Source organism: Amblyomma maculatum, chromosome 1, assembly GCF_055883805.1.
Source record: "Amblyomma maculatum isolate TAMU_Amacu chromosome 1, ASM5588380v1, whole genome shotgun sequence".
Taxonomy (NCBI): Eukaryota; Metazoa; Arthropoda; class Arachnida; order Ixodida; family Ixodidae; genus Amblyomma; species Amblyomma maculatum.
In genome coordinates, this window is record NC_139344.1 from 65,807,965 (window position 1) to 65,820,082 (window position 12,118).

At 45.0% G+C, this 12,118-nt stretch overlaps 1 protein-coding gene across 1 annotated transcript in view; it reads right to left on the reverse strand.

Moving 5' to 3' along the window:
* Positions 1–397: 397 nt before the first annotated feature.
* Positions 398–12,118, reverse strand: part of Ac76E (adenylate cyclase type 2 Ac76E) — a 586,427-nt gene continuing 574,706 nt past the window's right edge. Inside the window, exons 17-23 of the mRNA XM_084588246.1 lie at positions 8,827–8,908; positions 7,171–7,329; positions 6,354–6,500; positions 6,158–6,259; positions 3,601–3,715; positions 2,926–3,050; positions 398–1,352 (exon numbers count right to left, since the gene is read on the reverse strand). Of these exons, the coding sequence (XP_084444372.1) occupies positions 1,218–1,352; positions 2,926–3,050; positions 3,601–3,715; positions 6,158–6,259; positions 6,354–6,500; positions 7,171–7,329; positions 8,827–8,908 (865 nt within the window). The 3' untranslated portion in view covers positions 398–1,217. The remainder of the gene's footprint in view (positions 1,353–2,925; positions 3,051–3,600; positions 3,716–6,157; positions 6,260–6,353; positions 6,501–7,170; positions 7,330–8,826; positions 8,909–12,118) is intronic.

Consider the following 12,118-nt stretch of genomic DNA (forward strand, 5'->3'; position numbering starts at 1 on the left):
AGTAGTCAAGGATTAGTGTGTTCATTAAAGGTGTTGAGGGCGGCGGTCCTGGTACATGATGGAGAGGACAGCTGAACTGACAACGATGTATCAACCTTGTCTGTGTGTGCGTGTGTCTTTCTTTCGTGCATCGTTGTCTATTCAGTTGCCTTTTTTCATCATATTTATGCAGATAAACTAGCTCAACAATTCACTCTATTATTGGTCCTATTTCGTTGTACCAGTGTTTTCTTATACTGCACACATTGTAGTGTATTTGTTTTCAGGCAGTGGAAACTATGGCTTCGAATTTAAATCACCTTCGCTATTTTCCGGAAGAGCGAAGTTAAACCCTGTGTTGCCGCTGCACGCACTAAAAAGCCGTGGTCTGAACACACACAAATGCATTGCAGTGAGAGAGAAAAATATTTAATGCACAATGCTTGACAGGTTCTTACTACAGGACGTGACAGAGGTTTTCTGCACATATATAGTTTTTTTATTTCCTCCGACGGTTGTACACTCTATACATGATTATTTGCCCAAAATATCAACATTAAAAGGCATCGCGCATTTGATTTCTATTGGATGGTTTTGGGTTCTTCGAGGAATGCCATGATCATTCGCAAAGGCTTGATTTTCGAGCGGTGGAGTTACTCGGTGAGTGCGCGACTGCGCGCAGAATTCGTGGAGGTGTAATCACTCTTTGATCCTCCGACTCGATCCTCGGAATTCGCCTTCAGGAACTTCTAACTGCGTTGTATTCATGCACCACTTAAGATCCCCTCAAAACCGGCTTCGTATACGTTGCGCGGGAGCTGTCGAACAAGCTAATCTCACTTAGTTGCGTGGAAGTACTCGTACAGTGACTCTATAGTTGGATGGCTGAGCGCGTGCCCCGATAAAGTGTTTTTCGGATGCAGAGGCTTTGTTTGTTTATGTTTTTTTTTCTGTGCTGGTAGCCTAAGGGAACAGCTTCTGCCCGTGTAGGTATTCGCGTGTGCTGACTTAGAACCAGTCTCTACCTCCTGGCGGATGTGTGTGGGGCAGTAGATGAGTCACTTTCACCCTGCCCGTGGCGGGCGGGCCGACGCCGGTGAGAGGCGTCGTGCAGGGAAACCAGGCGTTCGACTTGTGGCCATGGCTCCGCTCCGCGGTCTGCGTGCCGGACTGGGCCGGCTAGATTGGGTGCGCAGCTGGGATGGAGCCAGCTCATGCGACGGGGGCCGGGGCGTCGCTCAAGAGTCGTTCCGGTCGAACTGCGTCTTCACGAAATACGTGGTCAGGGTGCCTTTTCCCTTGACGTAGGTGGATCCCCGGCACTCGCATTCATAACCACACTCCTGAAGTTTCTTGGCTGTGTCTTCCGTTACCTGCGGGAAGGGACGCAAGAAACGGAACGCTCAGTTGGATTCTAATTGTACGATCCTCGTTTATTTTCTTGTGAATCGCAACTTTTACTGTCCTCTGCTGAGGTCTCGTGTCTACTCGTCGAGCACGCCCATTTTCCGATGGGTAGTATTTTAAAACTGCTGTTTTGTGCTCCTGACATCGTCAGGGTGGTGCCACAGCATGGCAGCAAGCAGCAGGCGCCTCGTCTTCTAGAGGGCCCTCTTCTTGGTCACTTCGGAAACGGGTGGCATTCGGTAGCTAATTGTTGTACTCTCGGGTAAAAGAAGGGCTTCTGCTAAGCGTGGCTGAAGTTTAAGTTCTCATTCAGAGCCTAGGTGTACCTATATTTCGAAGACATACAAGTGTACATTCAGAATTTGGGACATTAGAACAGCATCGGTTTCTTCTTGTTTATTCCAGCAATAGCGCTGTTTAAAGGAGACACTGAAGGGAATTTCGGTTATGGCTTGTCGCGTGCCACCATTCTGTGCCTGGTGAGCTGTAGAGGACTCAAACAGTGCTGAGATTCTTTTCATGAGGTTCAGTTCTATTCGTGTCGCCCTCTACATTGGCCGGCAGATTCTGCCACTAGAGGGAACGCACCGAAAGTGAGTCAGCGAGAAAGTGCATAACGATGAAAAATATTGCCGAGCTATAGTTATAGCATATTACTGTGCAGGACATCACAAAAAATTCTGCTGTGGTCAGGAGTTTTCGTTTCTTACAAACGCTGAAGTGAAGAATTTGCCTTGTGACGGCCGTAGGTTCTCGCGTGTCATAATGACTACCTGCGCATAACTTTCGCCATGTTGGCTTAGCGAGCTGGAGGTGGGGTAGGGGATAGACAAGGAGGCCTATTTGCAAAGAAAAAGGGAGAGGGCATCCTTTCTTATGCTCTTCTAAATCGGTAGTTTGAAACATGGAGTTACAATTGGTGACGATGACGTAGATGGATGAGGGGTGTCTAAATACGGACACTTACTCCAAGGCTTATACAGTAGTCGCCCAAAGAGGCAAGGCCTCGTTGCATGCTTATGTTTATACTACAATAAACAGCCCTTAAATCTTGCACATCTGACATACTGCAATAACGTCATGAAGGAAGTGACTTGCAGCATTATCGTATAGCATCGAACTCACGTGCGCCCATGGGGTCGAAAGTTGAAGTTGAAAAGTAATCCAAAGAAGGTACTAGCATTACACAGCGACATGTCCCAAGGTGCGAGACCGAGGGTATCTTTATTTATTTTTATAGCAAGCATTCAGTTTGAAAAATGAAATTCCGACACAAGGAGATGCCGGGTAAACGGCACGTTGCAATCTCTTGTTCATTTCAGCCAGCGTGTAGAGACGTCAATTAGCTCAGACAAATTTAGCGGTGCTGCCGAGCAATTATTTTGTGCTTTTATTTTTCAGTCGTCAGATGGCCTACATAATACAGCGCATTGTTTCTAGGTCGTTAAGCACATTCTGTTATTTTACTTTGTCTACACTTTTTTATGGCGGAGGAAGAAAAAATGAAGGCCGTTTCGGCTCCCTTTCAATTTCACGTACCTGAATCCTGCCGATGACTCCACAACTGTCCATTCGACTCGCCACGTTCACAGTGTTGCCCCAGATGTCGTATTGAGGTTTCTGAGCACCCACGACACCGGCTATGACCGGACCATGGTTGATACCTAAAAATATTTCACAGACTTTTTTTTTAATTATCTTTTAAAGACAGAAAGAAACGAAATCAAGCACTTTCACGCATATCAACGTCGCACAGTTGAGAAAAATTAACTGCGTGAAGCAGAAGATGGCAGGCTTTGATAATGAAAACAGTGATTTGAAAGAAAGGCAGTTCTCGCCATTCCGGAAGCGAACTTTCGCAATAACATCAGAAGTTACGACCGATCAACAAATTACACTTCCGTGCAGTTAGAACATGGCAGCTTGAGCTTCTCGGAAGCTTTTTGCACTCGGGTTTCTACTGAGTTCAAACCAGTTTTGTAGGAGAAGCTTTTATGCATGTGTTCCACAAGCTGTTTGAAAAGGCCTTGCATGCGTAGTTCTATAGAGAGCACGCGCGATCTGCGTAAACTGGCACGGAAAAATGGCTTTGTTAAATGTCGCTGCCGTGAATGCATAGCGGCATTACCAATTCTACGTGACCGAGTTCTGACTTCCGCATTATTGCCCGGCTGGAGCTTAAGGCCTTTGATTTAATAGAGGGGCTTCACGTACCGATTCTGAGCTTGAATCGCTGGAATGATTCTCTGTTGATTTGCTCGAGAAGCGCCGTGAGGGCGATGGCGAACTCCACCAGGCTGACGACATTGTGATCATCGCGTGGCTTGTCCTGCAAAATGTTATTCAGCCCAAGTTATTTGCATTGAAATAGGGCTGCCAACTACTACGCATGCAGTTATTAAATGCCGTGGGAAAAGCTTCATGGTGACGGTAGTCGCAAATGTGCTCTCGGGGAGAAAAGTCACTGCAACACGCAGATGGCTACCAAAGCACATAGCTGTCGTATCGGGCAATAGTTCAAACCATAAATGTGGACGTGAAATTTGGACCTTTCTCTGTCGTGTGCGCTAGATAATAAAGCGATAATTGATTCTCAATGTGTTAGTCAGAAATCGCTATATGCGCTTTCCAGAGTGTTTTCTCCCCGGTAGTGAAATGCACCACATTATCATTGTAAGTAACATATTTTGTACTAGTTTATGAAGACGTCGTTTCTTGAAAAAGTTTTGGAACGGAACTGGTGTCACATAGGGGAGTTTACTGCTGCAGGAAGAAAAAGTAAGGCTAGTTGACCAAAGAAGTGAGGTACAACCAGAACGCAATGACCTAGGTGATAACTTGCAATCAAATTTTAAATTATTTATCTCGTGTAATTGCCACTGGCTTCCAATGCCTTTGATAGCGAAACCAGAAAATGACACTTCTTAAAGCTTTCAGCGCTGATGTCACAGACGGCATTTATTAATGACGAAACGGGGAGGTACTGAATCAGAAATAAAAAAGATGTCTGTACAAACTAGTCTAATATCCACAAATACATCGTGTTTATTGCCGTTCTGCTTACCTTCATTTTGTTTAAGTTGTATTTATGAAAGCCTAAGCGTGAAGAGAGCCTGCTAAAGCGGATTTCTACGGACAGTGGAAATACAAAATTGTCTTTCCTGAGTGTGTGTCCTCTACCTTGACGGGGCACTAATCGACGGAGTATATAGTAAGAGTATCGACTTGAATTTGGAGCTGGGCGGGGCAAAGACATCAGCTCGGAGCACAGTTTGACATTGCGTCGATACGGAAAGGCATCCGAAATATTCGGCGAAACTGGATAAGTGGCACAATTTCTCAGAAAAAAAAAATTACAATAGATACATTTTTGAGTGCCTAGTGATTAAAACAAGGACACGGCGTTCTGTGTAGCACGATAACGTACTTTAATTACCCAATCATAAACTAACTAAGTCGGAGAAAGTGATTGTTACATGTTTAGCTGCTGTAGTTGGACAGAGATGGGTCGGGAAGGGGAGCGAATGAAATTCTTCATTCTGAGATATATGACAGTATAGTCGGATACAACTCAAGGTCGGAGCGGCAAATACCCATCAAAGAACCCCCTCCATCCAATGGCGTCGAGCGTGATTTTTGCAATTAATCTCGCCAGCAGCTTGTTCTGTGAGGCTACAGCGGAAACTAGGCAGAAAAAGGAATGAGACACGCCTTTTTTACCGTGCCGTGGTGCGTATTGTTCGGAGTAGGGGTGCAGTGGTGTGAAAGGGGGAGTTGGAGAGACGGTCAGTAGGGCCCATTCCCCATGGGACGGGGACAAAAGCCCTTCACCTTCTCTCTCCTGAAGTGTTTTTTCAGCAGAGCCAGCAAAAGTTGTCCTCGAGTATAGTATTCACTACACTTTCACGCTACGTGGTTAACCACCACGTCACGGGAATCGGTCACCGCCATTGGATGGAGGGCTTCCTTTGATGGGTGTTTGCAGCTCCGTGTTTGAGTTATAACCGAATATAGTATACCTTCTTGTTGAAGCGCTCACAAATATTGGCTGCTACGTTATCATGTATCGAAGTCGTCGCGATTCCCTCTTGATCGTCAAGTTGCGCGCAGCAGTCTGTGCGCTTTCTGGTTAGCAACTGGCGCTCTCCTACCTTTAACACATCCTTTCTCATCTATGCTTTTACGGTTCCATCCTGGGAGATGCTTGTGCCAAAAGCACAGTTACCACATATCATTGAAAACAGTCGTTTTTGACGCCATTGAAGCTTCTGTTTTCTTTTACGCCGGTGGATTCTCTCAAAGTCTCGCGAGGATGGGAGAGGAGAGTTGACGTACCATTGTTTATTGCAAAAAGGGCTCCTTTTTGGACGTGGCAGGAGCGTGATTTCAGAGACAGTAACGCAAAGTTATTGGACTTAGAGAAGCAGAAGCAAATTATTTAGGGGGCGTAATCGTAAATTCATATCTTGGGAAATCGATTTCCGTTCATCCTCCTTCCACGTTCACATCCTTCCTCCCCTGCTCGCCTGTGGTTTTGCAAATAGTAGAGCTGTCAAGAAATGCATGTTTTTAATAGCCCATAATAGCTCATTTTCAGAGACAGACCGTTTTATGGCAGACCTGGTACCGTCGAGGCGTCTAAAGGAGCCGAAAGCGCAGCGCTCCTCGCCTACCACCCCTTTTTGCGTCTTACATATCGACCATGCTCGTTATCAATGGCGGAAATATTTCTGAGTGATTGGCTTAATTTATTGCTTTTTGGCATACGCACCCCATTTTCTTCCCGGCCCGGCTGAAGTCCAGCTGCAGCCATGTAGGTGCTGCCAATCGTCTTGATCTTTTCTATTACGCTAAACTTGGGCTTCAGGAGCAGCTGAAACAACAGGAGAGGACATACCAGCATATACAGCGTTGGTGCTGCTTCTAACGAGGAAAAGGCCTTGAAAAGCGAACACAGGAGCTCATACCTTGTCAAAGTCGCAGATGATCTCGTTGAGAAGCCGCAAGCACTCCAGTCCCTGTTTGTTGACGTCAGTCTCATCGTAAAACTCTATGTAGTTTGGTATAGAGGCAAACATTACCGCCACGTTGCTGTATCGCTCGTGGTAGAGTTCCTGGCTCGTATAAACAGCAAGGAAATAAAAGAAGAGAGGCACATTAAAAATGACGCGTTTATGAAAACACACTATGAGCAGATAATGTACGGCATGCTTCGGGCCTAACGACGGGGCTTGAACTTAAGTTGAATAGTTTGGAGGAGTGCATTAGAAGTTCAGCAGAGAGAATGATTTATCCTCCGCTGTTAAGTGCCCGTTAGACAGAACCCCTCTTGAATGACACTCCGAATCGAATCCGCATCGACTACGAATCTGCACTTCAGGACAACTTTCAATAGTAAAACAAAACAAAATAAAGCAAAAAAAAAAAAAGAACAGAGTCACAATGACGGAGTCTCTTCAGAGGGCTGTGGTAAGGCAAGCGAAAGCAATATTTGTAGTGATTGCCTGCACTCTTCTTTAGGTTTTCAGATCTTGGCTTCTGCGCTGCCTCAGTTTCAAATGCCTCAGGCGGTTCCAGATATCAGTAAAATCCTTGAGAACGCTTAATTTCGCTTGGAAGCCTTCATAATAGCGCGGCTGTCTATTCATAGGAAACATATTGCGATAAGACTGAAATGAGCACCACCGCCCTACTTAAAGCTGGGCTCATTTTGATCCTATTTCAACTTTGAAAAGCGGTGGAATAAAGGGCGCACGTGCGTGGTATTGAAAAAAGAGTGAGCACTTGTGAGAGCCTGCTATTGTTGAGGAAATGCGAGGCGACGTGGGCCGGCAGGATGTTTTCCAGGAGGATTTTGTTAATGCTGCCCATAGTCTCCATCTCGTCGTGTTCGACACGCAGCTTGGCTCTGGACAGGAAGTCCACGCGTGCCATGTACTCCACCTGCGTCATTTTAAGCACGAGTCTCACTACCAATGCAGTGAAGAAAAAAAGAAAAGCACGGCTGACGTTTTTTTTTTCTTTTCTCAGCAGCCATGACGCAACGCATACTTGGGCTATGAGAAGAACATAAAGAGTAAGGGAAGAAATGAAAAGAAGATTAAAAATGAAGAAATTACACGCTAATAACAGTGACAAAGGATACGCCATCGCTTCCAGATTCTTGCATTCTATTAGTTTGACAGCGCGCACGATATGAGTAGCTGAGCTCGTAGGGCGCAGCTTGCAGTCACCGTACTCAACTGCTCCTGAAAGCCCATCTTAGACAGTCCGTTTACGCTCAAAATAGGGCGAATGTATTCTGCAGCTATGCTGAGACAAAACTGCGCTCGTTGTGTCGTCCTCTTCTCTTGTGTTCCCGTCACATTGTTTGCGCTGTTCGTCATCGAACTCCTGTCGTCATGATCTCTCGAAGCTGCTGCTAAATGTAGAGTATATAATGTGGCTACCTTGAGATTGTATTTACTTGAACTGGTTAAAACGTTAATAAGCTGTCGATCAGCCAGGGTATAAAAAGTTTCGAAAATTTCAAAATTAGGTTTCCTCCAGCGGAAAGTTGATAGTAAAGCTGCGCAGCTGCCCAGCACCAAAGATTGTATTAAACGAGGGGTCAGCCACTTACGCTCTAAAAAATATAAGTAACGTCTGATGCTTACTACAGCCTACATTATTATATAATAAATGTTTGCTCATAAGCGTTGTTACCGTAATTTGTAACTTAATATTCACCGAAAAAGCAGAGTCTCAGGATGGACGCCGTAAATTATGATTGTCCAGGCACATGCATTTTATTCATCTTGGGCTATGTTACCAGACATAACAACCACCCCTTATCCCCTCACTCAACACACATTCGATTTCCTCTCTGCATCTTATTTGCGCTCGTCCAAGTATGATGGCCGCCCGTCATGCGGTGGCCTTTGCTGCCGCTCGATGCATGCAAGAAATTTGTTACCAAAATAGAAATCCGCGCGCGTAAATCGGAAGCATTAGTTATAATTACCCTTCCTTACTTGAACATTTATGTTATCGTATTCGGCTAAATACTATTCAGGACAAAAGACGGCAGCATCCAAGATATATTTCAGCCCGGTACCTGATAAAAACAAGGAGTCGCTGGCGTACGAACAATACAGATACAAGTCAGAACGAAATATACCGGGCATATTACTTCATAAAATGTTGAGGATTAGCTGCCCAGAAGGCAGCCCCACGGGAGTGGAGCTTTTGTCGCTGACATTGTCCGAACTGGTCAACACGTCAGGTATACTATTATGGAGCAATTCGACGCACACTTTACGAGAGAAGAAAACAAAACTAAAATTTACGCGTTATAAGCATTTTACGTCGACGATAAATTTAGAATCAACTATCCGAGCTTCCGCAGTTGAAACTAAGGGTAAAACACACAGTTCGTCCTTTTTGTTGAGGATGGCATACCTGCCTGTCCAGAATGTGAAGGATGACCACGTAGAAGGCGAGAAAGAGGGCTGCGTAAGCACCGTGTGGAACGTTCGAAAGCCTGGAAGAGAAAAAGGCAGTCAAAGATATCAGAGGCAGGGTGGAAAAAGGAAGTTGTCGAAAGTAACGCCTTCCATTTCTTTTCTGCATAGTGCTAGTTGTTGAATACTTGTGACCGTTATATAAAGCTAATTGTACTACTGCCGCGACATTACGTTTGATTTTAATGTTAAGCAAGCAGCCTCATAAATTGCCTCGCTGAAAGAACAACTGACTGCGTGCTGTTACTTTACAAGCTTTTCTTTTTGGGTGCTTGAAAAAGGGGGCTGGAGTACCTTTTTTGCCAAACGTATATTCGGGCAATTGTGTATGAACCCTTATGAGTGTAGTGGAAAACTTACTGCTCTCATTAGGCTGTAAATATGCGTAAGGATATATACATATACGAAACCCCTTGCCATCAACTTTCTGCACCTTTTGGCCTTTTGGGATCCCGTAAGGGCTCCACGATATGACCGATAGTCAAACTCCGCTGCCTGGTTACTTTTCGCAAACACAATATGCGCAGCGATAACGTTCAGCTTTTATCTGAGCGCAGCAAGATAGTATGCTTGAGAAGTTCATGATGGCGCAAAACCAAGTTAACAGTGGAAGACATCGCTCACACGTTGGAGCACAGAAAGTAGAGGTCAGAGAGGAAAACATTCTTGCAAAAGATACAATTCTTGACAGAGGCTTGCAGCAGTTTTCTCTCAGAGTAGATCCATGGATTTGGAAAGATTTTCCTCAATTAGCTGCAAAGAAGTGCTGGCCACTCTTTCACGCTGACATATCAACCTTTTCGACGAACGTGTTTGTGCTCTGGCAACACTGCTTCGGGTTTCACAACCATTTATGTCTTAAGATTGGGTATAAGCGGCCAAAGCGTCGACTTGCACATACAAAATAAAGTTCTCTGGTGCGCCCTTTTTGTTCACCGACTAGCTTCGGGCAAGATGACCGTATAAACGTTGTATTGGTTGGCTTCATAACGCGTGCTGCTTTCGCTTCTCTGTCTAGCGCACAGCTACAGTGCAGGCAAGTAGCGTGTGCTTACGAAACATGCGGTTGATAATGCAAACTTTTGTTGTTGTTTTTTTCTTTTTGTCCCGTATGTTGTACATAAAAACGGCTGTTTCAATTGATTACGCTTGAGCCATGTCACCGGCGAACACAACACGCTATGTTCACGAGGGTAGAAGTGCGAGATAGGTAGCTGTTGATGCATGCAAAGCCAATCATATGACAAAAACACCCAACACAGTGCGGACGCACCCCACCCAGGCTTCAGCGCACTGAAATGAATGAGTTGAACTTGCACCGCATGATACCCGTTTTCAGAAAGAAGGTGACATGGCAGGCGAGAGCCGCGCCTTCTGCATCGATGTTCGCGCTTTGAGTGAAAACGGGGAGCCGGTTCTTCAATCATCCTTCTTGTGATCTGTGGTGAGTTTGCAATGCGCCTTCTACTTTTGGGTGGACACCACGGAATGCTGCACACCTACACCTAACCAGGTCAAAGTCATGTTTTTATATTATTTTCTAGTAAATTGTACACTGGTTTATAAGAAAGGAAAGGCTTATTATCTGTTAGACTTGAGGGAAGGGAGGAAGGTGGAAGGTAAAGCGGATAGATAAAAAGAGGTCCCGTAGTGGAGGGCTACGGAGTAATTTCGGCCACCTAGGGGACTTAACGTGCGCTGACATCGCCCAACACCGGACTGGGTCTCTAATTAAGTTAGATTTTAAGGAAAGGAAGGTACAGTATACTCTTGGGTTTACACCACAGAATCATGGACACCCACACTTAATTAGGTCGAGGTCACTTGAAGTGCCACGCGAACACGCTTCAATTGTAGTTTGGTTTTATAGGAGAGGAAAGACTCAGAATCTGCCACAGGTCACTTGAAGGTCAAACTGAGGCTTGTGCAACGACTTCTTTATCTATCGTAGTGAAGCTGTCGCTTCAATACGCGTCCGCACACGCTGTCGCGTCTGCACCGGCATCAACTCAGGCCTTGCGTCGTGGATTGCAGAAGTTTTTCCGACGGAAGTGTTTCGGGAGTTCCTATCGTCTTTGTTTCTCGCATTTGTTGAAGAAAAAAAAAAGAAGTTTATCCTCTTGAATTTTGCTCATATTACAAATTATGAAATAAATGTCAACATAGAATTGTCACTACGGCCTCGGAACTCATCTAATCTGACAACGACTGTGAGGAACTCTCGCATATGGAGCCGAGGTTATGGCGATGGGATGGGAAACTTCAAGTTAGCTGGTGGACGCCCGTAGTTTTTGCATTTTAACATGAATATTTCGTGCGTGCCTTATTGGAGTGAAATCAGCCTCCCCGCGAAAATAGCTACCCATTTTGTTGTATTTTGATGGCCTTATTTCTCAGAAGAAGTGCCTCCTTGTTGAGCACTTTGCCATATTTTATTGGCGCCCAAATTCACGATGTATTCTTAGTGTTCGTGTTTCCGAGCGCTAAAATCTTTATCATTATGCCAATGTGCTCTTAGCTTAATGTTACCAACGTACAGCAACACCTTGGACAAGTTCTGGGAAAGAGTTTCTCAGCATAATTTGTTTCACAAATTGTTTAACTCGAGCCGTCTCACACTCGTATTCCGTTGCTTGCCGCATTAATCAAATGTCTTCCCTCGCGGCAAAGAAGGAAAAAAAAGAATAGAAACAATAAAAAAATAAAAAAAAACCGTTATAGTGAATTTGACGAAAACGTCTCGTTCCGACACATTAACAACTCTCCCGTTCTTCGTGAAGAAAAAAAAAAAGAGTGGTGCGTTTTTAATCCCATCAAAACGCCGGACGGCCTGCGCGTATGGCACGGAGAGAACAAGTGAAAGGGTACAACGGTTAAATAAATACTACTGTCACTTATCCAGGTGCCCGTGTGCGGTGCGATGTCAGTGCACGTTAATGAACCCCAGATGGTGGGAACTATTTCGGAACTCTTCATCACGACGTCTCTCACAGCCTGAGTCACTGTGGAACGTTAAACCTCATAAACCATCAGAAGAAACTAAAGGTAGACATGCATATGAAAGAGAGCGTATGGTACGGCGGCTTGCTGTGGAAGGCACTTGACGTATACGTCCAGAGTCCATGCAGATTAAGGGGTCAGTGACTATTTTCATTTTCCCAAAGAATGCCTATCGGTGGATTTTCGTTGTAAAACAAGTCTAGATTTAAAGCGGACAAGTAAAGGCAACA